The sequence below is a fragment of the Oxyura jamaicensis genome, chromosome 6, assembly GCF_011077185.1.
Source record: "Oxyura jamaicensis isolate SHBP4307 breed ruddy duck chromosome 6, BPBGC_Ojam_1.0, whole genome shotgun sequence".
Lineage (NCBI taxonomy): Eukaryota > Metazoa > Chordata > Aves > Anseriformes > Anatidae > Oxyura > Oxyura jamaicensis.
In genome coordinates, this window is record NC_048898.1 from 8,661,022 (window position 1) to 8,688,985 (window position 27,964).

General features: G+C 38.0%; 2 protein-coding genes across 3 annotated transcripts in view; one reads left to right on the forward strand and one right to left on the reverse strand.

The window, feature by feature from the left end:
* The window catches only part of WAPL (WAPL cohesin release factor), a 147,841-nt gene that overhangs the window by 107,521 nt on the left and 12,356 nt on the right, over window positions 1-27,964 (reverse strand). The gene's annotated exons all lie outside the window — the stretch shown is intronic.
* On the forward strand, window positions 3,513-26,782 carry OPN4 (opsin 4). 2 transcript variants are annotated; one of them, XM_035329618.1, is made up of 11 exons: window positions 3,513-3,832; window positions 10,844-10,986; window positions 12,949-13,082; window positions 14,872-15,075; window positions 16,955-17,126; window positions 18,040-18,204; window positions 20,935-21,042; window positions 22,197-22,377; window positions 23,770-23,922; window positions 24,482-24,550; window positions 25,962-26,782. In XM_035329618.1, the coding sequence occupies exons 1-11, from the start codon at window positions 3,689-3,691 to the stop codon at window positions 26,148-26,150; spliced, it is 1,662 nt and encodes a 553-aa protein (XP_035185509.1). In that variant the 5' UTR covers window positions 3,513-3,688; the 3' UTR covers window positions 26,151-26,782. The 2 variants fall into 2 exon arrangements, with proteins under 2 accessions (XP_035185509.1, XP_035185510.1); XM_035329619.1 differs by having other exon boundaries at window positions 10,847-10,986.

The window sequence follows — 27,964 nt, forward strand, 5'->3', positions numbered from 1 at the left end:
TCCAAGGCAAAGAGAAGGAAACTGTTCCCTTTCACTGACTGTGAAAGAAATCCTGTGCTCATCTGACTTTAACTAAGCTTTACCCATGGATTATCTTTCCTTTGTTCTGCTAGGCAGTTTTCTCAGTTTCATGGTAGGACCCCAGAGTCCCCAGTCTTTGTGCTGTTTATGTCTGTGTTTTATAAAAAGCTATGAACAAGAGTTAATTATCAGTAGCAAGAGGTGCAGTTGAAAGTCAGGGCTCTAAAACTGGGAAGGATGTTCTCACCATACCTCAACATGACAGAATTCAGAGAGAGGAATTCTGGCAGGTTTTATTTTCTCCAGAACTGACTCTGAATGGCAATTCAGATCTGGGCTGTAAGCCAAATGGACTTCTGCTGTGTTTCACACACAAGACTGTGGAGGAAGTGTTTGAAAAATTTAAGATGAGCAGAGAGGCTTTAGAAAGTACCAGGGGTCATTAACTGATACATTTTCTCCATTACGCTTTGCATGGATACAACAGATGTAAGTTTTTGGTCAAGAGTAAATGGGAAAGACAGAGGGCAAAGTTCCCTCCAGATCCTTAAGTCTGTAAGTCTGACGACTGAAGCAAAATAGCCTTACCTGTAGAGAAAGACAATTATTGCTCAGTAAATTATTTTGACTTGTTCTATATGGCTTAATACTGCACATAAAACAGATGAAAATCCAAAAGAAAACGTTTTGTGAATTATTTAGTATGTATCTTTGCCCTACTTCCCAAACACTATGTACAGAGAATGAGATTCCTCATGCTTCACACCTTGTGCAGCTCTAGGACGTGATTCCTCTTCTTCCAAGGAAGCCGAGGCATCACACATGAAATAGGTCAACTGAATTGCTTCTAGCAATTAGCTACAACACAGGATCAGAAAGCTGTAACCACATGAGGACATTTCCACTGAGCATGAATCTTAGTATTAGGGTATAATTTTCAAAAATGATTTCACCCAGCTTGCTACTGCTTAGCATTCTCAGAAGCAGTCCCCCGAGGCTAAGGAAGGACACCAAATCAATAGCCTACTTTTGGACTAGCATCCACTTCTTTCTGGTGGAAACTTCCTTTCCTTTGTACTGCATATTTTGTCATAATACATTCTCAGCAGCTAATGAACTAATCAAATTGATTTGTCTGGAAGGGCATGTACAACACAGCTAAATCTAATGAAGCAAGAAGACAGTTTCTATAATGTCTGATTTACTTTTAAAGGCACCAAATTTACTTTATGACTTGATTACTCCGCCAAACATATTATGGGCTCCTCTAGGATGCCATCCAAGGAGATGGATGTTTCCAGGCTAACTGCGAATGAAACATTTTCAGTGCATTGATTTGTCATAAAGAGGGAATAGGAAGGAAGAAAAATGTAATCTGTGACCCAGTGAAAAGGAAAATGTAATGTACAAGCTGTATGTAAACAGATTGAATGTTGGCATTGCCCAAAACTGCAATATAAAGGAGAAAACTAAGAGGATTTGAGCAAAAAAAAAAAAAAAATAGAACACAGGGTCAAACATCTATGATCTACTATTTATGCCTGTCCCTGAAGATTTTATGTATTGAACGTTGTTATATCAATTTGGTAAGAGCGGGATGTAACAGTATACAACTTCTTTGAACATGAAGTTGACACAAATGGGAGATTTCACATTCCTTCCTTTCTCTCCATTTCAATCATTAAATGTATTTTCTGCTGTACTCCCTTGATATGCCTTAGTGGAAGACAGTACAAGTTCTTGCCAATTTCATACTGTGACTTACTGTCATCTCCTACCTTTATAGTAGTAAAATGCAAGATTATATTCCAAAAAAGTCCTGTCCATCAAGATGTCAAACATCATAATTTGCAGCCTTATACCTACAGGATGCTATATGCTTGCTGTAGCAGCCAAAACCACATATTTAAGAAAACACAGTGATGGATTCTGAGTTCATGACAACTTCTTTTGAAGTTCACACCATTAACACCACATCCAACTCTGATATTTATGTGTATGATGCTAGATGTGGATAAGAGGGGAAGAGCATACCATAGAAAATGACTAAAGAATCTCGGTCAACAAAGGTGAAAATTGACAGGCGATTAGCCATCTCTGAGTGCAACTCTGCCTCAAGCCACAGCTAGTTTAAACCAAGTTTGGGTGTGCCTACCTAACTCTGCAGGGCAGGGATTATTTGATGAAATCTCTCTACCACTCACAACTGGTCTGCTAATAATTATTTTTAAAGTCTCACAGTTTGACAGCCTGTAGAATCTAAGAAGTCTCTCATCTGGTTACTGTTCAGTGGCCTGGTAATACAAGATAAATGCTACCTTACTTAACTGACTGGCAATGAAAGGGAATCTGCAGCACTGTAGGTGAGTGCTTTTGATATGGAGGCACAGGTCACATATATCCATAGAACTGACACGCCTCCCGTTCACACAAAGAAATGCAAACCCTTTTCCCTCAATTTAAGGTCAGGTAGTGCAGGTGTGAATTGAAGGAATGGTACATGAGAAGTGGAGTCTGTGCAGAGTGGAGGGAACACAGTTCCCCCTGCTACAATCACAAACTTCTCACAAAGGCTTTCCAGAAACAGTTCACACCATCTGTTTTTATTACCAACTGAAATGAAGCTCGTACCTTCTAGTAGGGTCATTCTGATGGCAGCTGGAAGGCCTCAACGCTGTCATACTCATACTCAGGCTGCAGTATGTGCTAGAACAGCTTTTCCACACCCTGTACCAAATACTTTATTGCAATTAAAATGCACTTAACCATTATAATGGGCCTTCAGCTGGGAACAGAGTAACTCCTAACTCTGTACAGTGCAACCAATGTAAAGGCAGATTTGTGTGAATGAGAATCTGCTCATGTATGACCCAACTAAACAAAACCAAAAAAGAAAGCAGACTACTCTTGAAACAAATGTTTTTTTGCTGTTCTTTGCCTAAGGCATTTGCGTGTGTGTTTATTTTTTTAAAAAAAACTGAAGAGCAGAAAAGGATGATGTCAGTGGGTTTTATCCCTGTTTTCTCCTGTTTATTTTTAGAAGTAGACCAACAAATAACCATGACCTAAATTCTACAAGACAGAAGTGCACACAAGCACTTTGTTAAATATCAGAATCTATTTGAGTTCAGACAATTTCAGCAGAACTGTACATATACATTTTCTTTAATCATTGAGTACAAAAAACTAATTCAGCAATACACTGACAATGAGCAGTAAAGTCTAATATCTTAGAGAGTTAGCAAAGTCAACCTTTTACCCTCTTTCTCTTCACACAGTGATACTGTGGACATAGCATTGCAATTCAGACATAACTTTGTTAAAGACAAAAACAAAACAATACTTTTAAGTGAGCATCAGTTTTATACTGTCATTCAAGTGAAGCCTGAATCTGGATGTAACGAGCACCAAACTGGGCATGTGCAGACCCTGCAGCTCCTGTATTTAAATGGAATCTGCTGCTGCTGCCCTTTGCTAAGCTGAAGATGGAGCAAAGCAATCTGAAGCTTTAGTGAGAAATTCTGCACTAGCTCTCACAGTGTTCCAGACAGAAAATTTGACAATCTGCTTTACACACACAGACACACACACACACAAAAAGATAAATTGGCTGACTTAAAGTTAGGGGAGAGCTTTGCTTTCTTTCTACTGCTTAGATTTTGTTCACATGAAGAGTCAGCCCATTCAAAGGGGGATCTCTTGTCCCTCTGAGGACCCCAACGGCACCAAAACTGTGGAGTCCCTCGATGCATGGAATGACTCGGAAGCGATTGCCTACACACTGATGGACCTGCCTCTTAGAGCCCCAACAGTAAGTGCTTTCTGTCACTAAAAGCTGTAGCAGGTAGTTCTGCTGGCAAAGCTGGCATTTATAGAACTGTAAAGGGACATTTAAGGTACATGCACATATTTAATGTTGTAATGCAATAGCGAACAACCTAATGGAAACTTAAAAACCTTCTTTTATTTATGTTCTTACCTACTGCAGAAAGGATTGTAGAAACAGTGTTTTTTGGCAGTTTTGCATGGGCAGAAGACAGGAAGGGATGTCTAAAGGCAAAGTACACTGAATATGTTGCAAACTATAAAAAGAGCGTGTTTTTGTAAGTTAAACAGTTGTTCAGCAGTTCAAACACAATGCTCGCTTGTGGTATTATTCACAATGGAAATCCCTATCATTTCTGTAACAGTCTGTAAATGTAAGAAAGTGCTTTGGTAAATGTTGAAGAGTTGTTACTTGCAGTTACTCAAGAAAGCTTTTCAGAAAGGTTTTCCAGGTTAGTTCTACCAAAGTTTTTTCTCAGTTGTTAAATGCTAACAGAAAAATTCCTTTAAAGTGTGATGGTGTGAATCTGTGCTAATGACAGTTCAGGATGGAGTCTCTTTGGGTTTTCTAAAAATATTTTGCATTACACCCCACAAACCAAACCAAAAGGATTCAGAAATCTCTTCTTGGTTATGTATCTCTATATACTATTAGACCTGCAAAGACTGCTAAAAAGAAAATAACAAAAAAAGACCCATGCTAGTTTTTGGAGTTTTTGAAATCTGAAATTCAACTTAAAACATTGATGTGGTCACCCCGGATATTTTGGCATGAGCCACATAACCCAGTGATTACTTAAAAAAACACGTGGTAGTTTCAAACACTCCTGAAGTTTTTATGCATAAAGCAAGTTGGACCAGGTGTTACAGTTTGATCCTAATTTATAATGAAGCAGCAGTAAATATTTTATTATTTACATAGTAATAATGCAGCCTGTTTATTTTTTTAATAAAACCTGGAAGTGTATTACAGGAAAATAAACAGACGCATCCTGAGCCGAGGCACTTACGAACTAAATTAGATGGATAACATAATGAAAGAGGATAGCAGAACATAGCAGGGAGGGAGAAGTGGGACTGAAGAGCACATGGCAAAATGGAAAAGGATTCTGGGGACAGAGTGATTCACACTGGAAAATTCAAAATTATTTTGTCCTTATTCTGCTGGAAGAGGAAATTATCTGTCCACTTCTTCTCCCTAGGTCAAGCATTTTCAAACTCTTGCATTTTAATTTGATACCAAGATTGGTTTAGGAGAGTTTCAGGACTGAAAGCAATATGTGCTGCTTGTGGCTGAGATTAAATCCGGAAGACAGGATACAAAATCTGCCATCCAAATTGCTCAACAGGACAAACATCATCCATGGAAAGCCCTGCTGCCTACTAGAATGAGGGCTTAGCAGTTGGCGTCACCCTGCTGAAACCATAATTGCATGGAATTGATTACACTCCTCTTTGTGCTGCCTGTCATCACAGAAAAAGTGCCAATAAAGGCAAGCTCAGAAATCAGAGCAAGGAATTGTGAAGACAAATAAGTACTATCAGTTGCTTGAAGACTCTCGTAGGTAGGCAGAACTAAAACTGCACCTAGAAACTCTAGGAAGTGACAGTATTTCAGTTCTGATAATTTTTCCAAGCTGTATGATTTGTTATAATGGAAAAGGCTTAATGCTACTGATATTATAAACCACAATGTACAAATAAGCAACTTCATTACCAATGTTTGTAGGAAAAATAAGAACAAAGAGACCCGATACATTGCCAAAGTCAAAGTGGGACTGCCAAACTTGCCATGTTTAGGAACTGGGCTCTATTCCAATAAAACATTCATTCTGCAAAACCAGTGACTACAGTTTGAAAGCTAGATGAACACCTAAGAACAACAACATAGCAGTCCCCATTTCCCTTTCCTTGTCTTGTTAGGTATAATCCATCTGGTGTTCAGGCAGGACTAGCTGAAAAATGTCCCTGTCCTAGTCTTTTCTGTTCCCAACTTCTAAAACAATGTCAGAAATAAATCAATTAATCAATCAATCGAATGAAATATGTTCAGATTCCATCCTATGTGGATTTCTTGTTTTCCTATAAACTAAACCTTACTTTACACTCTTGCCATAGGAAGAATACAAGGAATGGGCTACATCAAATGTGATTTATATTCAGTACAAAGATTAACATCTGTGGCCTTGCTTCTACCATCATTACTCCTAGCTTTAGTCAGATTCCAGTAACCAAGGTCTCTCAGAAGATCAATTAACATGTTTTTTTTCTTACTCTGAACAAGAACATTTTTTTTCACCAGTAGTAGTTACACCGTATTCTTTGCATGATGTCCTTTCTTCACTTAGACAAAAATATTTTTCTCATGTCATGGAAGTGAGGGATCTCTTCCCAAAGAAGCAGGGTATCTCCTCTTGCTGGCCTTCCAGGAAGGATTCTGCCTCCCCTGCAACCAGCTTTGGCAGCAGGCAGTAAATATAAAGAGGTTCCACGTTGTGCTGCAGCTTACATGGACAAGGCCAGAACAACAAGGACTTAAACAGATTTCACCAACTATTAAATGCTTCCTTTTCTCCAAACTCCCTAAAAGCAGCTCATGCTTCTAAGACTCAGTCAAGTTTAGTGAATGACAGCTGAAAACATGGCCAGTTCTGCTTTAGCTGTTTTGTTATAGGTAGCAGACAAGCATTCCTTTAGGGATAACAATGAACGTTTTAAGAAGGCAGACTGTGTTAAATGTAGTTGTTTCCCTCTTTTTCTAGCGCTTCTCCAAGAACACACTTAAACCTGCTGGAAGAAAATACACTGATGTGGAGCAGCCTTCATAACTTGTTGCCACTGACTCTTAAGGCAATGACAGAGTAGGATTTAGAAAAGGATTACACCTATGTATCAAGGATAAAAATATCCTCCATTAAGATTATCCTTTCAAAGGGATAACAACCCTGTTTTAGGGTACGAACCAAATGCTAAGACTCTGTGGTGGAAAAGGAATTCCCACATCACTGTTCATTAAGCACGTTTTACAGCTCTGCAAGACACCCAGTCCTAAAGGCAGACTGATGTTCTGCCACGTCTGCCGGAATGAATCAGCGACCACTTCTCAGCTTGCTTAACAAACCCTAATTATCCATATGATTCTGCAAAACCACAGTGTAAATAATAAATGGCTTGCCTATTATGCCTACAAAATATTTTACAGTTCTAGCAAAAGGCCAGTTTTCATACACACCCAAGCAATATTATAAAGCTTGCTTTCAAGGATGGCTAAAATGCTATCCTTGTCAGGAAGATACGTTCTCAAACTGACCCTTAGTACTTGAAGTGAAGAGATCATGTTACATTTCTGTTACTACCCTGATGTCCTCCACATCTTCTCAAGTAACCATTCTGTTTGCTTATTTGAGAAATGTGCAATACTTACAGTGACTGTCAGGAAGTTGATGCTTCCCAGCGAACTGTTTCCCACAGAATTAATACCAGTCTAAGCTACCCACAGCACAGTAACCCTGTGGGTATACTGGCACCCAGTGGTCCAGGGCCTCAGATGCAAGTGCTTTTATTTGTCTCAGGAAAGTTGTAGTGCACTGTTCACCCACCGGAAAATGTCCAAACTCTTGGTTTCCAGTTCCGTTTCTTTGTTCACTTGGTGATGTCTTGAACCACGTTACATAAAACAAGCTGTTTTGTCATATTACTTGGAAGAGAAATAATAAAGTGCTGGTTTTGCTTGTTGATTTTTTTTAACTTCATTACGAAGTGTATATAGAAAGAAGGCTGAACAGAAGAACATGCAAAGCAATGATATTCTGTGTTAACAATGCAATTGAAATAGTTTGCTGAGGCTGAGCATTCACAAAGGACAATTGCTATGGTGGGGATTGCTACAGTGGGATTTTTTTCTCTTGTGCCACCCAAGTCCTAATACTGGGGGTGACAACAGAAGACAGAGTCCAAACAAAGCTTATCTGCTGGAGAAAATTAATAGAGAAAAGCTTTGGGAATTGTCTGATTTCTCAGTTATCCTGGTGTCCTGATATTCTCAAGCACTATCTTTTCCCTTGTAAGATGAACTTGAGACAGGCATGTGTTTTCATCTTCTAGTGAGGAAGTTGTATGTATGCAACTTAGGGATGAATTTGAAGTGCTTAGGCCTTATCTAATGCCTCTTGGGTTGGTTAGGACCTTTCTCTGACTTAAAGATATTCTGAATCAGACCAGTATTTCCAATAAAAAGATTGAAATTACTTTTTTTTTTTTTTTTTAAATAATCAAATGTATTTCTTGGAGAACAGACATAATTGGATGCTGTGGTGAAAATAACAGACCTCCAAGAAGTCCACACTAAAATGTGAATTTATTTCTCTTTGCCCAACCTCTTCTTTCCCCATCTATTTGGTATTTTTTTATGTCTTATCACTCCTCCATTATAAATATTATTTCTTTTTTTTCACACTTTACATTTTTATTCTTTCTGAACTTGTTTTATCCTCAAGAAAGAAGTTTGGAAGTCTTCTGCTGTCCCTTAAATAACCTTTTCCTCTATTGATATTTCTCTGTGTATTTATATTTATCTTTCAATTTTTTCCTTGTCCTTAGTCCCCCAGAAATTTCATTTAAATCAAAGCCATTTTAAATCTGTTCTTTGTAGCCAAAACAAGCTCCTTTAGTTGCTTCATTTCTGTTACCTTGATCCAGTTCTGATTAAATGGATAGCTATGGGGGAAAACATCAGAAATCTCCATTCCATTAATAATCATGATTAACTCTTTGCAGAGCAGCAGTTTAAAAAACGTTTTAGCCATAAAGGTAAGGGAAAAAAAAATAAGCCCAAACCAAAGAAGACCTGATCTCATTTGTTTAAGTTTCATCTCAGACTTTCTCACTTGCTATTCCTACAGGATTTTGTGTTATTTTACTGACAGTGTGTTATGTGTAGCAATTTCTAGATGGGCAAGATGCCTGCTGATGTTTATGATGTGAGGCCAACTTACACTTGCTGAAGGAACCTGAACAATGAACATCATGCTACTGTCATTCAGTTAGCATATCTGCCTTAATGCAATAACAACATTTTGTTCCAAGTATAACAGCCAGAGCTACATTTTCAGTCTCCGAGATTAGACTATTTGTCCAGCATTTCATCCCTGCTAATGAAGAAACCCAGGGAGTACACTCTTCTTGTTGAGGATTGCTGCAGGCAGATCCTCAGCACACAAGCAGAGACAATCTCCAGTAAAATTTCAGACACTCCTGGGGTTTGACTCTTGCTACTGGCACATTGGTTTTAAATCTAAATGGTCTCTCGTAACTTTAATACAATCTCAGAGATCTATTCAGAGCTAAGGTCTGCCCCTATTGTCTGGAAATACTCTTGTCCTTTGATAACTGGGGTGTTGTCAAAGGCAATCCTGAGTTCTGTTCTAACTGTGAATGCCAGTGGTTGACACAGCTGTAGAAAGAATGTGAGAACTCCATATCTACATACCTCTATGTGCTTTCCTCCTTTCCAAACAGCAACCTTCCTTTCCTAGGAAAGAAGGATGGCATATGATAGCTGTACCAGTACCTGTGATGGGAAAGAACATATCCAGCCTCAAAGCATTATTTACACTTGGTACAGGCACAAATCTTGATACAAACAATTCCCTTGCCATGGATCCTAGGCCACAGCCAGACTGACAATATTTACAGGAGACAAGATATAAACTATTCAAAATATCTCCTGGGCTTTTCTCAACCCTGGCATGCTTCTTGTAGCCCAGTAGCTGAGGAATGCCGTGGCTGCACCCTGCAGACTTGAATTATGAGCAGTGGTCATGGCATGCCATTCCCGAGTGAGTGCCACCCCTGATGAGAAAAACCTGGCTATGAAGAAGAGACAGGATACGTCTGTGCAGATGAATGAGTACAGGGCTTGGTATTTATCATGACTACGTTAGCTGGCCAGAGCTGATGCCAAGGCATGTTTGGGACAGTGGCACATGCACAGAGGTGAGTGTTTAAATCTCCTTGCTTGACCTTACATCAAAAAGGCAGCAGAACAGTGACAGTTTGGCTGTCCTCTTCAATTTCTGTTAGGTCATCCTGCTTCCTGGCTGCAGGCTTATTGTTTACTTCATTACTTAGCTGGGGTCACTTGGTCTAAATACTCTGTGTGGCTCCTGATATTAAGAAAATGTTTTAAACTGTTATTTAAAATGCTGAAGTCTTCACACTTGCCTAGTGAATTTTGCCATGTGTTATCAGTAGGTAAAACACGTTTTCATCATGTGTTTTATCACAACTTCACAGGGAACAAAATAACTTCATTCAGTCCAGAGTGAAGAAAATAGGCAGGTATGCAAACAAGACACATGCTATAAAGTTTTTGTGGTTTAGTTTTTCTAGTCCTTAATTTACTTTCCAAAAGACCGTTGTTAAATGCCACCAGGCTTTCGGTAACTAAGTCTTCAGGGTAGTTATTCAGTGGGAGAAATGAAATAGCCATGCTGCTAAAGGATTAAATGCATGTTTCTCAATAGAAAGTCATTTCTACTTAATTAGAGAATTCTAAGACAGTGGTGTTAGAGGACAACAGAAATCACACTTCACAGGTACAGAAACTTTCATTAAATGAAAACTGCAGATGATTTACTTGTTAAGTACTGCATTACTTAATGTCAGATGCAATATAAATGGTCCCTTTCTGTATCTCCTTTTCTCGCCCATACATATCCTTCTCTTTCTTTTGGGAGAGAATAGATTGCTTTTCTTCACCAGCAGTCTAAATCAACAGTAAACACATAAAACAATGTTTGACCTTTGTGCTGCTGATGGCATACATAGCCCCTGAAGATGATCAGCTGTAAATGTAATGTGAAATCAATTAGCTTATTCTGACTTTTTTGCTTGCTGGCTTTTCACATTCTTGAATGTTACCCCTTCTACAAAAGCAAGTGCCAGCTAATTCAGTAAAATCTGACCATATACCTATGACTTCTTCTTTACTCCATAGAAGATGACAGCAAAAAGTGTTCCTGGTGCCTTTCCTACAGTGGATGTCCCAGACCATGCCCACTACACAATTGGTGCAGTCATTCTTATCGTGGGGATCACAGGAACTCTGGGTAATTTCCTGGTCATCTATGTTTTCTGCAGGTATCTTGGTTTAGATTTTTTTTAAATACTGAAATGGATGAACTTTAACAGCACCAGGACTGCACTCTGCATGCAGTGCAGACATACTGCCATTGTAAATGCACTGAGACATTGCTCTAGGAAACAAAATGGCAACCTGCCATTCCCCTCTGAATCCCCAATAACCGTGGTCTGGTAACAAAATGGCAATCACCCAGATACACCAAGTAATAAAAATGCAGCCAGAGCAGAAAACTTTCCATAATTTTTTTTTGCTACTGGCTGAACAGTTTCCATAGAGCACTGATGGGATGTTTTGTACCTGCCTCTCTCACGTATCTTCACTATTTTAGATGTTTCCTTCATCCTACTGCTTATTTCTCATTTGCTCTGTTCCCTGTTCCTTACTGGCAATGTCTCTCATTTTTACTTTTTCTAACACTTGGCTTATTTCCTTTCAACAAAGCCACATCCAAGCTTTTGTGTCTGAGAGATATTTGATCTGTGACAATAACGATATCTTCACCATTCCTATTTATTCACCCTGCTTCTGCTTTGTCACACTCAGCACTGTGTGACAGAGCATTGGAATGATGTCAAGCCAGTGAGCTCCTGCTTTATGACTGATCTTTACACACTACTGCAAACGTAAACAATAACAAATATATGACACTTTGATGGTGTCAACTTGAATCACTGGAATACGGACCAAACTAATCTGGGTCTTAGGCCTGTATTTATCTGGTGTAGTAAATGATAGGTTAAAAAGGTAAAATAGCAGCAAGTTTTCCCAGGCAATCTCACATTTTCTGTTTCTGTGTGTGCATTCAGAGTAGATACCAACACTTCAGTGTGAATGACATGGCCTTAAGAACAGATAAGGTGCTGGCAGGCAGACCAGATATGTGAGACAAGGATGAAGTAAGTGACCTAGCATAGCTCTTTGGCTGCTCCCATACAGGAAGTCCAACCATGGCAGTTGTGGTTTCAGTGGAGGACACAGCTTGTCTTTATTGGAAGATGCCATAAAGACAAAAAAGGACACTGATAGCGAAGTAACGAGTTTATCAAAAGTTCCGAGAATATATTGGATGCCTACAAAACAGTCTCAAGAAATTGCAAAACTGAGCCGGCTGTCTGAAACAGAAATACATTCAGCAACTTTGCAGACTACTGAATAAAAACAAGTGGCCCCTAAGCACCTGCTAATATCTCCTTGATCCCAAACCAACAGTTCGGGGACAGCAGTCCTACTGATTGGTTGTGGAGAAGTGCAAAGAGTCTATCATTTATTCTGATAGTTTTCGTTTCTGTGTAAGACCAAAAGTTTGAAAAAGGAGCTAAAAAAAGTTACAATGAACCCCTGATGGAAGTGCTCTCAGTTGAGCTTTTATGTGTACTCTTTAAGGCATTGTACTGTAATACTATGAATAGCATATGCAGGTCAGATATGCTCTAGGCTAGCTACAGCCCTCTTCAAAATAAGTGTCTGGGCAAGCGAAATGCATGTCATAGAGCAGAATTGATATAAAACATAATGCTTGATGTGGTACCTAGTGAGTCTGCCTAATCCCTGTATTTGGAAGTCACTGCTCATAAGATCAGTATCAGGGAGATATGCACTCCCTTCCCGCAGCTCAACACGACCCAGATCCAGCAAATCCATAGAGTACATCAGCTTTAATTTCCTGTTAATCATGGACATGCAGTGCACTGGGTCAGAGTATTTAAAGACAAACATGATTTATCCCCATCACTGAGCTGGTTATCAAAACAACCCTCTAAAATGCACAGGAGTGTAAGGGTGTAAAACTGAGCCTTGCTTACGTTCTCTCACAGGGCAAATGAGAAGCACTCTGCTCTAGCTTGCTCTGTAACATGCCCTGGTGTTAGTAAAGCTGCCAAGGCTCACAGGAAAGAACAACAACATAATTAACACTGCAGTAGTGTTTAGCAACATTCCTTCTGATCTCTTCTTTGTAGGAGTAGGACCCTTCAGAAGCCAGCCAACATATTCATCATCAATCTAGCTGTCAGTGACTTCCTTATGTCCATTACGCAATCTCCAGTTTTTTTCACCAACAGTCTCCACAAACGCTGGATTTTTGGAGAGAAAGGTTTGTATATTTATTTATTAATTACAAGAAATCACGAAGTATGTTCTCACCATAGTGCCAGTTAATTTACAATTCCCTGGGGTACACTTGCAATTCACAGGATCACAGAATGGTTTGGGTTGGAAGGGACCTTAAAGCTCATCCAGTTCCAACCCCCTGCCACAGGCAGGGACACCTCCCACCAGACCAGGTTGCTCAAAGCCCCATCGAGCCTGGCCTTGAACACTTCCAGGAAAATTACACACATGAGATATGAAGGAGACACTGGCAACATAAGATACAGGGGCAATTTCCTTGCCAGCATTCTTCCCCAGTCACCTCATCAGGTACTTACTGGCAGAGTCTTGCGACAAAGAACCACCAACTCAATATACACCAGCGTAATAGCTGTTCTAGATAAGCTGCTCAGGGACTTGCACTGGAAAGCTTAGCAAAAGCAAGTTTTCACACCAAAAATGCTAACAACAGAACATTTCCTGTAAGAAAATGTTCTTGAGGGAGTCAGTGTTAATGTATGATTTACAGAAAATATCTGGTCGTGGGTGCATAAGAACAGTTGACTAGACTGCATGAAAAGCAGCAATGGCACTTAAGAAAAATACCAACTCTGATTCCTGTACAAACCAGTTTACAATCTAAATAGTGAATATAAAAGGAAAAATGATATTAAGGATTCAACCACAAGGGGGGAGATGGTACGGATTCTGTCAGCTGCTTCTTACAAAAAAAAAATAAATTAAATTAAAAAGGTCTATCAAATATTCAAAGCTGCTTTTTCTTGTTAATTTTTACCCACTACCTTTCTCACCATTTAGACTGCATAGTAATCATAATGCACAGCCTTCAGTCTTTGCTGAATCATTCTTCTCTTAACTCTGACCTTCCAGAACCTCTGATCCAGCAGGTAGAAGGCAATGCACCTGCAATGGAGTCTTAAACCCCAGGTGAAACATGCACAACTGAAGTCAACAGCAAATCTGCTGCAGGCTTCAATAGTGGGATTTTCACCTTTGGTGTAACGGGTGCACAAATCAGTCCTAAGGAGCCCACAATCAATAATGCATAAAAAAGCCTGTTTAAGGAATGTGCTTTCATTCTTCCTCTATAACTATAGTATGAAGAAGACAAGTCTTTGCCTCTTTAATACGTATTGACAGAGAGGAATATGAGACACGGTGTTGCTATCTCTGATGGTCTTTTTTGTCTTTTTTTTTTTTTAACAAACAAACAACACTTCCAGGAAGTGTTCAATTGCATGTGTTAATAAATAAATAATAAAAAACTGGCTTATAATTGTGAAGTTCTTTGAATAATTCAAATCATTCATGAATATATTCATAGTCTGAATATTTACTCCAGTTACACTGACTTTGAGATGTAAATGACTCTATGATACCAAAGTCACTAGAACACACTGTTGAACAAACTAGCAGTTTCTACTAGCTGTTTCTACGGGAGCTGCAGTAAAACTAGAGTTACACAAGACATGGGACTGCTGAAAGGTTCCCACTAGGAACATCGTAAGTCAGTGAGTGAAAATAGATTAGGTATTGCTGTCTCCAGCAATCGAAGCAAACAAAATCTTTGAAGTTTATCTCCATGGATAATACAATTAGCAAGATAAACAGTAGCTTTGAAATAGCATTACAACTGCTGCAAAACTGAAGTTCCGTTGCTTTATGAATTCCAGAAGACATTAGTTGATAGGAAACATAGACTTGAACCTCCCAGAAATAAATTAGCATGGGTAGATTAATTTCACTGCTACTTCTGTCATCTTCATTGAAAGGCTGTGAGCTGTATGCCTTCTGCGGAGCTCTTTTTGGCATTACATCTATGATCACTTTGATGGTGATTGCCTTGGACAGATACTTTGTCATCACAAAACCTCTGGCTTCTGTTCGAGTGATGTCAAAGAAGAAGGCCCTAATAATCCTGGTAGGAGTCTGGCTGTACTCTTTGGCTTGGAGCCTCCCACCCTTCTTTGGATGGAGTAAGTGCAACTGAATACAAGTTTTTTTCCTCATATCATTGGATTAAGGATTGATCTGTTACAGGTATAGGAAGGGATGAATCGATAGCTTGCATATTAGGCATCAGCAAAACAATTTGAGGAAAACTGATAAAAAGCATATTGAAACTGAAGATCCCAATCAGAAGAAAAAACACCCAGTGCATATGAGCAAATTACATGACACTGGCACTTCTCCTTAAGCTCATTATTTATTGTACAAAGATCAGGAGATAAAATAAAGGTCAAAATTTATGAATGATGTGCTTGCTTATTATCTTCTACCTACTTTTTTTGAGCTAAACTGAAGTATATAAAAGTTTTATAAAAAATTATAAAAAAAAATTCTGATGGCTTTTTTCCTTCCCAGAGGTGCTGTGTAAGAGAGTGGTAGCAAACTGAATTTCTTTCTTCATATAAAAGAGGAATACAGTCTGAATATTTTGTGCAAGTACATCATGAATAAGTCTTGACTGATGAGCAAACAGCACTAGGTATCGGTCACATTGTCCATTCAGCCAATGGTATCTTCATTAAAGCTTCCAGTAGGGGTGGCATTTAGTAATAACTACCAATTTGCTTTCGCAAATGTTAATTTTATGCATGCAAATTGGAACACACATACAGCATCATGATCATTGCCACTTGTAACAAAGACAGTTTCTGTTATTCTTCCTCATCAAATCCATCTCGGTACCATTTATTTGTTTCCTATGAGTCACCAGTTTCAGTCAGTAAGTTAGAATGAACTCATCATTCAAAAACTCCAGCCCATTATTGTGTTCCCTAATTCCAGAATAGAATGTGTCAGCTCAGCTGAGGTAAGAATACAGCAACGTTTTGTTTTCCCAAAGGATGCTGAAACAAACTCAGTTACTGAGTTGAGTTTTAGTAGGTTTTTGTTATTTTCTTGTTATTGTCAGTCTGGCCCCCCTTAAACATGAGGCGTGTTTAAGCAGGCAGACCTCACTACTGGGAGAAGCAGCCTTTGGTTGAATGAAGCAGTATTAGAAGAACAAAATGAGAACACAGTCTTAGATTCTGGAATCTTAATGGGGGAAGGCAGAATAATTACTTGAAGGGTGTTAAGTTGTTATCTTATAATTAGATTCTAATAGTATCCACAGTACTAACTCTCACACATTAATTGGATGCACCTGAGCACATCTGGTGCAGTATTTTCAAAAGTTCAACAGAAAATACCACTGTACACAGTGAAAATTAAAATACAAAGGAAAAGTAAGTTGCTGTTGACAATTTCTTTACCTGTTTGACATAGTTGCTCTAAGAAGATTATGTTTTATTTCAGGCAGAATATTATGCATGTATGACATTTTTTTAACCATGTACTCGATTTTATTTCATGACAAAATTCATTTGACCTGCACACTAAATCACTCTCCTTTGCACAGTAAATTTCTCTAATATGCAAAAGTTTAAAGAAGTGGTAGCTATAGCTTCATTTTCAGTTTCATTTCACTCCTTGGGAAGACAGCAATTTGAGAGGAATTGGGCAGATCTGAAAACAGCATGGATCTGATACAAGACCAACTGAAGTATTTGGAGAAATGCCCTTTGACTATGTTGAGCTTTAAATTATAATGAAGAATGGAAACAAAATGATTTCAGATCTACTGAAGCCTTAGACTGCTAAACTTAAAAACAATAGGGCAACAGAGTAAACGAAAATCAAAGAGGTAGTTTAAACAAAGAATCATGTATCTTTTAAAACTCTTTCTCCCCCACAAGAGAATGAGTCTAAATCCCACTTTATTCTGAGTATCTTTCTCTAACTTTTGCATTCAGAATACTCAATAAGAATCACTTCATGGTTTATGCCTTCTCCTGCCATTCTTTCTAGGTGCGTATGTTCCTGAAGGTCTCCTGACTTCCTGTTCCTGGGACTACATGACTTTCACGCCATCAGTCCGTGCCTACACAATGCTGCTTTTCTGCTTCGTCTTTTTCATTCCTTTAATTGCTATCATATACAGCTATGTCTTTATATTTGAGGCTATCAAGAAGGCAAACAAGTAAGTAGCCAACAGTCTTCAGTTTTTATTTGTTTAAATGACTGCTTATTTTCTTAAAGCAAGGACTAACAAAAGAAAAATGGACAAAATGGACTTTTTTGTTTGTTTGTTTGTTCATATGTGTGACTGAGACAGGAAACGAGTTCTGTCAACATGGTAAGAAATATGGTTCTTAGAAGGGCCATTCAGGGTTCTGAATTTACACCAGAGCTCTTAAAGATTCTTGCTAATGATACAGAAAAGGGTATGAGTAGCCGCCTCAGAAATCAGAAGGATGAGAAAGGACTACAGAAATTAACCAACTTTAACAAAAATTAACCAACTCTAACAACAACAACAAAATACTAAAGGGATATTGGAGATGCCTAATAACTGAGTATAAAAACTATTCCACAGAAAAATGGAATTAAACTGCAAATTCCATGTTTGACAAAGAGTGGAAAAGAGATAAAAATTAATTACAGGTCTCTGAAACAAAACCAATTGTTTTAAAAATAAAGGCCAGTGTCTGCCACTACATTGGTAATCTGTAGCTATCTGTCTTGTAGATATCAGCATATCTAGTCGCATAGCCAAAAGTACAGAGTGTCAGTATGGTACCACAATCTGACTTATGGAAGCAAAGATTTCTCAAACTATATTTAATAAATTAGGTATTCAAGTTAACCCGACAATGCTATGTGTGGAAATTCTTCTGGTACAAGACTTTTTTTCCCACTGTTTTTTGCCATTGATGAGTCCAACAGAAGTACATTGAATTGCAAAGGACTGGTCACATACATATAGAAACATACAATAAAAGTACAAGACTTACATTATAAAATAGCATAAGAGTAATTGTTGTTGCATTTTATGAAGTAGTTTGCTTAATTCCTTATCTACATTTTTCTGTTTTATGTTTATTTTCCCCTAGGTCTATACAGACATTTGGATGCAAACACAGAAATAAGGAGTTACAGAAACAGTACCAGAGGATGAAAAATGAGTGGAAGCTGGCCAAGATTGCACTGATTGTCATCTTGCTTTATGTCATTTCCTGGTCACCATACTCTGTTGTTGCTCTGGTAGCTTTTGCTGGGTAATTATGAATTTATCAGCAAAGGAATATTCTGTGAAAGTAAAAGGTGTGAAATTGTGAAAGACAGATGAAAGTCAAAGATACCTGTCAAGTCTAATGCCTGAAGTGCATTAAAACAACAACATATTCAGGAGTGACATTTAACAAATGAGACACACAGTGACTGTGATTTTTTCTTAGTTCAACTTTTCAAGAAGAAAAAAGAAAAAACAAAAACAGGAATAGGAAGGTTCTTACTAGCAAGATAAGAAACTGCCAGTGATTTCTGCATGCAGATTCTCTATGCTTGCACATTTGAACTATGTTAATTTTATTTAGCACCAAAATGCTAACTAGGGGAGGCAAAAAGGTTCACCCAATTGAGATTCTTCACTTCTCCTATATACAAAAGTCTATTTGTTTGCTTGTGTTACATCAAACTGCTGAACTTCCTTACATGCATAAGCAAGCTCAGAATTAGACAAGTACATACTTCTTTTGGGGAGCTTTTTGGTGCTTGATATAAAATATAGTAAATATAAATCACTTAAGCATGTTCTTCATCTAATTACCCGTGTTTTATACAGTAATTTCAACAGAAGTGTGATACTATTAATGCAGAATCTATACACAGCTTTATTGTCTGGTATTGCTGGGGATCACTGGGGATGTGAGACCATCACACTGGGGATGTGAGACCACTAGAGATGGACAAAAATAAGGAATACACAGAAATGCATCATAGCTACCTTGCAGCACTACCTGCTCTCAGACACACAAAAAAATGCTTTAAACTAAGCATTTTAGCCATATAGAACTATCAGGCTGTTATGTAAGATTCAGCATCTACTTTAGGATGATCAAGTACCTGCTGAACTTTACTTTTGGCCCATGTCTCATACTGACAAAAATCTGAACAAATGGCCAATTTTGTACCTGTGCAGTATCTGACAAATGAGCATTTGCAAATTTTGCTCATAAAGACAGCTGCTCATAAAGACAGCAACACATCTTCACTCGGCTTTTTTCTTCTATTTCTGAACTATGCTTTTTGGGGCAATCTTTCTGGGATTTTTCAAAGATTAGACCAAGCCTGGAGGCCTTCTGTTGCCTTTTATTACAATGAACTTAAGACAAAAATCACTGCATGCCACAAATGGAAGGTAGACATGAAGGTACACATGAATTCTGTGGCTACTGTCCCGGACTAAAGACAGAGCAACATCTCACAGAGCAACAACATATCCCAAAAAAAAAAAGAAGAATCTTAACTCCTTCAAAGAATTCCATTATAAAATTCCCCCTTTGGAAGGGGACTAATGAGCTAGTACACAGTCATGATCACTAGTACTGTTAATCTCCAGGTTACATTAAAGTTGTACTTTCTGCGAGTGGTTAGCCTAAACAAAATCCTTCGTTGCTGTATGTTTCTGTCAGATGAACTCTCTGCCAGTCTCACCAAAGCACCATGCCTCTCATCTGAGGGTCTAAAGCTCCATTCCATAAAGGTCATACTATTTTGTGGTCTCCTGATCCTGTGAAGAATTACTCCTCTAACCAATACTTTGAAAGAATTATTAGGATCAACCATGTTAAATACTTTATTAGGAAGAACATGTTACTTGGACAAATCTCATGAGCGAAAAACTTTAAATTAGTGGTGAAATGGCATCTCATCATTCGGGCAGCTGACAAAATGGTTCCTGTATTACCACTGGCAAACCATTTCCTCATCACGGAACGTAAACATACCCATAATATGATGAAAAATGTCTTTATCAGGATGATGAGCTGCCACCTACTTCTGCAATCCTCTTCATTGTTTGTTTGCAGCACTCATATGACAGACCTTCTGAGACAGGATAATCTGAGTATTTCAGGAATACAAGTGGGAATGCAAGGCTAAATGAAAGACAGAGCTTAAACTGCCTTCTCAGGAAGACGAGCTGTGACAAAGAAAGAATGATATCCATGGAAGGAAAGACTGACTTAACGGGCCATTTCACTTAGAGCACTTTCTACCAGTGCAGGAAGAGGTCGTCATAGCCCCTAAGCAGGTCCATGGAGAAACTGCCTGCTAGAAACCACCTGTGAAATGTTATTGTTATTTTGGTCTGAGATGTTCTATTGGCTTTTTTCTGACCAAAACTCTGTGGGGTACTTCAGGCTGTCTTCAAATTAATTGCCTGACAGGAACATGGCAGATGGACATCAGTCATAATTTCTGTATACTTTAGAGTCTCATAACCTGTATGTATGCGTGGCCTCAGTAACATAAGCCAAACATATGACACCATAAGACACATTCCCCCCCTCTTTTTTAGATCAGATCAGGCAAAAAGCGAAGTTTGAAAAGGAAAAGTGATTTATTAATTATCCTTCCTTATAATGCCTCATTCTGCACACCCATTAGGTTATCCTAATTTAGCAAGTGCATCTGTTGAGTTTTGAACAGATAGATACTCTGATGAACACACATTCACTTACTGCAGGAAGACGTTATCCCTAGGGTAAGCAATACAGGGGTTACCCCTGAGTCATAAAACTGAAGTGCTGCAAGAGAAGCACCAAGAAAGTCACCTTTCTCAGAAATGCATTAGGCTAGTACTGATCCTTGCAGGAAAAAGATGTAAAATTTTGCTCTCTCACTGTTTGGAAGAGCAGTAATTAGGGGTTCTCATCAGTGTATAAATGCGTAGACTATGTGGAGCTCAATACTAATAAATATATAATACATTTGCATTACTCTAGGTATTCGCATGTTCTAACACCCTTCATGAATTCAATACCAGCTGTGATTGCCAAAGCTTCTGCCATCCATAACCCCATCATTTATGCCATCACTCACCCCAAATACAGGTAAGTTCACTTTGTATGTTTAATATATACCAGAAAATATCAGACAGTAACTTTGTAACTTAAGGAACTAGAATCTGAATTCTGCTTCACCTGTTCATTCTACCTCTGAAAGACTGCCTTCCCCTCCCCAAAAAAACTTCTCAATGCCATATAAATGTCAGTGGAATCTGTACTTGGAACAATTTACTGTGCAGATGGGAGCTAGAGATGTTTATGGAATGCTGATCTGTACTTACAGATCACATGATAAAAGATAGAGACTTTCCTAGCTCAAAGGAAATCATCGTAAATTTTTGTTAACTATCTTCATGAGAGATCCAGACATCTGTCAGTGTTACAAATAGCAGTTTGTTAAACTAACCAGGCCAGGGAGGGATGCAACTCAGTAAGTCAAGCCACTCCTTCCCTATTTTGTGTGTCTTCCCCCACCTTTCTTCAAGCTTCTGTATTTCAGATAGTATTTCTTCTGGCTTGTAACATCTAGGGTCATTACCACATCAAGTTCAGATGCAGGCTGTGGGATCTGATGGATGGCAGCAAAGCCATACGTACTCTTTTGTTTCACCCTTTACACAGACCAATGAGGGAAGTGGATGGAGAAGAGGCAGGCACGGACTTCTAGGTGGAAAGGCTGGGAGGGAGAGAAAAGCTGTCCAAAAAGACTTTCCTTATGCTGCATATGAGAAAAAGAATACTGTAATATAACTGCACATTTTGTACTATTCTACAGATACCAGGCAGACAGATGTGCAAGAGGAAGCTAGAATAGCTGCTTAGGGGAAGATTAAAATAATTCATTATGTGGTACTTCTGCAAGGCTCAGTTTAAAGGGACAGAATTTTATTTTTGCCATGATTAAGCTGAAAGCAGATAAAGCATCATTTTAATAGCTCCCTTCGGTTCAAAGAATTGTACTTTAATGCCCTTGTCCCTGTCAAGCAATAAATTTGAATTCCACAGAACACTGTGAATAAGTGATCTTGCAGGGTGATTGTTTATGAGGCACTGGATATCTGGAAAACCCTTTATTGTGCCCAGTAATTTTCCAGTCCATGTGGCGTAAGTCCATCTCTCTGAATAAATGCATTGTTTATAATGACCAAATTTTTGCGCTAACATAAAAAATCTGACTGGTTCTACCTCTCATCCATTAGAGCAGCCATTGCAACATATGTTCCCTGCCTTGGAACCCTGCTGAGAGTTTCTCCAAAAGACTCACGATCTTTTAGCAGCTATCCCTCCTCCAGACGAGCCACTGTAACCAGCCAGTCTTCTGAGACAAGTGGGCTGCAGAAAGGAAGAAGGCGACTATCTTCTGTCTCTGAAAGTGAATCAGTAAGGAAGATGCTTCCCATACACACATTTTTAACTGCAGAGTAATTAATTTTCATAGAGAGTCCTTCAAAGTGGTAGCTGCTGTAGGTGTTTCATTAAGCATTAAGCATATAAGCATTATGGTGCTTATTACAAGAGCTCCAGAAAAAGTCAAGGGTCAAAGTGAAACAAAAGTCAGAAAGCTGACGTGTAAGAGCAAAATGTAGCTCTTTGTTTTCTTTCCCATTTGTGACACTGAAGGAAGAGTGGAAAAATGGAACAAGAGGAATTTTAGAAAGTAAAGGAAGCTTAAGAGTTAGAGCACCCTTGAAAGCCTGACCATCCTTGGTAATAAGATGGTACTGACCACAGATCTGGAGTCTGGACACACAAAACCCCAAGCTTCTTGTCACTAAACAATTCTCTAATGAAAACAAAGTTTTAAGGATACAGGTAATGCTTTCTGAAGATGAAGTGGGCTGCATTTGGAAACATTAATCATCAGACATAGATAAAAATCAACAAATGCATTAAAGAATTTTCACAGGCAACCTCAACACCTTGCTGCTGCCAGTGTAAGTGAAGCCAGATGTCTTGCACAGTAGCTGGAAACAAGGCAAATATTTGGCATCCCAACTTCTCTTTTGCTACCCAAAGTTACATTAGTAACCCTGTAATTGTTTTAAATACCATTTCCAAATATATGAAAAGGCCATTATTTTCTCTGTGATTATTTTTCACAATCAAGGTAATCATTGTATCTAAACAGTCAACCTCTGCATTCTGACAGTTGTTTTTAACAGTGACATTTCAATTTCTTTAGACACTATGTTCTTTTGACTTCTTAGTTCAATCAAAATGTAGTGAAAAGGCTGACAGACTGAGGAAAAGAAGGTAGTTCAGAAAAGAATGTTTGACTCCTAGGAAATTCTTGAGGTTTTTGTTTCTTTTGTTTTTTTCCTGTATGTTCTCCCATTAATTGAAACACAGGTTATAAATTAAAACTACTAAATGATACATAGTGTTTCTAAAGTGACTGACCAGGTGTATTAGAAAAGTTTCAACAGTAGTCTATAACAGAATGCTTTTTTTTTTTTTTTTTAATTTTGCAGTGAATTTTGTAGGGGAAAAAAAAAAGGAAAGAAAAAAAAAAGAAAAAAAAAAGCCAAATTTGGCTTAATAGACTTGGTGGTTTTGTTTGTATCTCTTTAAGCAAAACATTTTATGAAGTCACATGTGGCATAGTTTCTGTAAAAAGATTATGCAGTGTCTGTCTCTCTTACAATTTCTGTTTAGGCAAAACTGATTCTTATGATACTATCTGGCCAGAAATCTAAGAAAGCTAAAGTGTTTTTTTTTTTTTTTTTTTTTTTTTTTTTTTTTTTTTTTTTTTTTTTTCTGTATTCATTTTAGGGCTGTACTGATATGGAAACTGATATCACCAGTATGATCTCTAGTCCTGCTAGCAGACAGGTCTCCTATGGAACGGGCAATGACACAACCGAAACTAGTAACTTAAGAACCAAACCTAAACTGCAAAGCCATCGTTCTGGGATTTTTGAGAAGGTAACAGATTGTACAGTATCTAAATTCTCAGACAACTGGTAGGTTAACAAATCTGCACATTTTATCATAATTAATCATGAAGGTTCCTTCCTAGAAGATGGGAATAACCAATGAGTTAACACAGTAAGTAATGACTTTGAGGCTGTAAAAGGTCATCAGACTTTTATTTCCTTGGTCCATTATTCAGCTTCCCTTGTTACACTTCTGACAAGCAAAGGAGGTATTATATTGAACTTAGCATCTGAACGGTATGTTGTCTTGTGTTTGCTTTTAATTGTATATTCAGTAATATTTTCATTTCCTTATATTTCCCATCCTTGATCTATCTTTCTGTTGTCTCACCACTTGCTATGAAATGAACACATACAATGAGAGGTAAAAAAACAAGATTATATTCAGGACATTACAATATTTAGTAGTACAAGATTACATGTAGTATATTACTACATTCCTCTTTTGTTCCCTTTCTTTGTCCTGCCCTTCGTATTTCACATTATGTAGGACATGGTGACATACCAATACATCGTTTATGTCTTTCTTGTCTGTGTTCATTTTTCAGGCAGTTGCAGATGCTGATGACATACCAATGGTGGAATTGAATGTTGCAGAGTATTCCGCTACACCTACTGTAAGAATTGTTATTTAAATATCTGGCATGGGTCTAACTAAGGGAGAGAACAGAAACAAATGACACTACCAGTCTCTGAGCAAATTAAGTTATTCGCTGACATGTAAAAATCACACAAAACTCCCACCAGTATACAGACAATATGTCCCCAAAGAGTAGATCACTGCTGAAACTAAGCAGAGATTGATATAGAACACATATACTACAGGGTTCTCCTGAAGAACAACTTATTAAAAGAATTTGAGTATTTTTTTGAATTCAGTAGGTTCCCTGATGATGCCTGTGATTTCTTTAGTGGAGCATGGAAGCATTATTTTATGGCACCTTTTTTGAATAATATACAAAGCAAGCTGAGATAGCTGTTCAGATAGCCATCCCTTTGAGACAGCTGTAATCTGTGGCAAGTACCACTGTGCAAAGTCACACTGGTAACTATTTCATGTTCTCTGTTTTGGGTAGTGCAAGACAGCACAAAAACGCAACACGGAGGAAATACAGGTAAGTTTTTGAGATGTGCCATGCCACTTCTTCAGTAAGTTGTTGTCCTAGTGTCTCTCTCTTCTTTCATGTAACATGTAAAGCTTCCGTGTAAACCTATGGCATAATGATATATATATGTATCTATGCATATATATATACATATATCTATACATATATATGTACACAAGTGAATCAACTTGCCCTAATTCTTGACAAACAGGGAAATAAGAGAAAGAGAGTTGATAGGTGAAGAAAAGTCAGTTTTATCTTTGCAGTAATAATCAAAATGTTATACAAACATTTTAACTTTTTATTGTCAGTAGTAATCTTTTTAAGCTATAAGCTATTGCTAGCCTGATCCTAACACTGCTACTGTATATAAATTAATCTTTCCCTCAATTCCTGTTTTTAGGAATCCAGTTTTCCATTCTCTAATTGGCTTTACCCTCCAAAATATCCATGCTGCTTTTCCTAAGTTTTACATCATTTCTTGCCCCAGTGAACCTAAACTGGTGACTTGTTACCTATCTAAGTTTCTTTATGGAGGGACTCCTTACATCATCACTGAATTCATAGACCATCTGAGCATATTGTCAGCACTTTTTCCCACAGCTGAATGTGCTGTCATTAGTGCTGTCATTAGCTTGGTATTTTATCAAAGTAAACCAGATTGTTAAGTAGCAAATGCAAAGTTTGTGCTTCAGTATATTATCTTATTTAACAATTTTTTTCTCCTCATGAGTTCCTCATGAGGTATTGCAAAAAGTGTTCAGATCTACTTCTTTCTCCATCATTTCAGTTTGGCACTGTGATAGTAGTAGGGATTGGCAAAGTGCTGATCTGAATATGTGCCATATTTTCATAGACAATGCTGTCTCATCTCCATGTAAGTACTTGTTTTCCATTTCTTTTAAATCCTTGCATCCTTTAGAGAGGTGAGTGCCTGAACGGTATTGGACCAAGAAAAGGAGAGCCTCACCATAGACCATCTGCAGCCCAGATACCCAGCATTGTAGTAACATACAGCAACATGCAAGGTGTAGAGCTTCCTTCTGGATACAGCTCTGGTTTCCTAAGCCCTAAGATCAAAAGCCACAGGCAGAACAACTCCAATAGCTGAGTGGTGCAAGACAGAATATCACATTAGCTACTACCTCTACAAGAACAATGGACCAGCTGAATCTAGAAGACCTTTCTACATTACTCTGAAACACTCCTACAAACACCCAACACAAGACAAGCAAGGATAAAATCAAGGGGAGTAACCTGTTCAGCATCATAACTGTCTCCAGTGGTTCACTTCTTGATCTGAATCACATTGCCATTTTATTATTTCTTCTTTATGCGGCTCATAAAGTTCTTTCTTTCGCTTGGATTTTACTCTTCTCAGGTATATTCTAGCACATCATGGATCCTACCTAAAAGCCTACTATGATTAATTTGAGAGGAAGGGGAAGTATGAGGTCCAAAACTGGCCTTTGTTCATTTATTGTGGTTTAACTTCAAAGCTATGTGGGGAAAAAACTTACTTTCTGGAGATGGTTTCTTCGTTATTGAAGTTCCTCAAGCAAATGAAAACTTAATCACACAGTCAGTATTCCTTTCTCTCATTAATAACATATTTTCCTTCATTTTCGTGTACAATGCGATTGAAAGGTAAATACACTTTGAGCAGTAATTTGAAGCCTCAGATGTTTATTTTAATTTCTGAGATACTGGGGGAAGAGAAAGGAATCACACTAACAATGAGTCTAGACTGGTGCTACTTCTAGAGCATGAGTATAAATGGACAGAATTAATTTGCAATCTATAGAGGTATGTATCACAAGAATGATGAGTATAGACAGTCCACAGAGAATATATACCTTCTAAACCTAAAAGACATGGCACAAAGAGCTATTGAAACACTTCTTAACTAGGAAGCCCCAATAGTTCTCCCTTTGGTTGAATGAATGGAAGGAACCCCACAAGCCATTTTATTTGAAGTAAATCAGTTCTTATGTCACATCAGAGAAAACCTAAAAGACCCTAACAATGTAACAAGCTTATTTTTTCCTTTGAGAGGAAAACAACTTCAGTGGGTTCCAGAAGATGCAGGGCACTGATCTGAAGCAGATTTTTGGAAACTTACTTGAACGGAGGTTTACTAAGAGAATAGTTATTAAAATTAAAAATGGAGGTGATAATGACTTCTGTAGCAGCCAAATATCAGATCATAAATAACTGGCCAGTTCTGACAGGTAATAAACCACCAAAAGAAACAAAGTGTTCAAAATCTAGGCTGTTTTTATGAAAATAAAATCACAGGCATTAGAAATTGAAAAGAAGTAGTACAGTTCCTTCTTCCACCTCCCGCTGCCGGATATTGTCTCCAGGCAGAAAACAATATTAAACTGATAATATATACAGCTAGCAACAAAGAGAAAGAAGGGGGGAAACATATCACCTTCAAACAGGAAGTACATTCAAAGATGTTCATCGAGCCTAAGGAATTTTGTTATGACTTACTCTCTTGGCTTTTAAAATCATATGAAAACATGAAGCATGTAATTCTTCCCATCCTTTGTCATGAAGGCCATGTGAAAATACAGAAGAAATGCTAGCAAATTCTGCCTGTTTTATATGGGTTACAAAAGGTGGAATCTGTCAAGAAAATAGGTCAAAGCTCACACATGCTGTTTCTCATGTTAGTTAAGATGTGTTTGGGTATGGTATGTTATTAAGAGCTAGATACTTCACTCCTGATATGATTTTACTCCCAGGAAGTATTCTTGAAGACTATACTCTACACTCTTCTGTATTCCCTTACACTTTTAGATTGTATTAAAAATATGCCCATGACTAGAAAAGCCCCACAAATCTGCAGCATGTTGTTCTGTCTATCCTTCAGCTCCAGCATGTACTAGAGATTAGTTTGTATCTATAAAAAGAACT

Excerpts from the sequence above, each read along its gene's own strand:
- OPN4 (XM_035329618.1), top strand. The coding sequence starts at position 3,689 with ATGAAGAGTCAGCCCATTCAAAGGGGGATCTCTTGTCCCTCTGAGGAC. Across the intron at positions 10,987-12,948 it reads GTCATCTATGTTTTCTGCAG|GAGTAGGACCCTTCAGAAGC; the intron begins GTATCTTGGTTT and ends TCTTCTTTGTAG. Across the intron at positions 21,043-22,196 it reads ATCACTCACCCCAAATACAG|AGCAGCCATTGCAACATATG; the intron begins GTAAGTTCACTT and ends CTCATCCATTAG.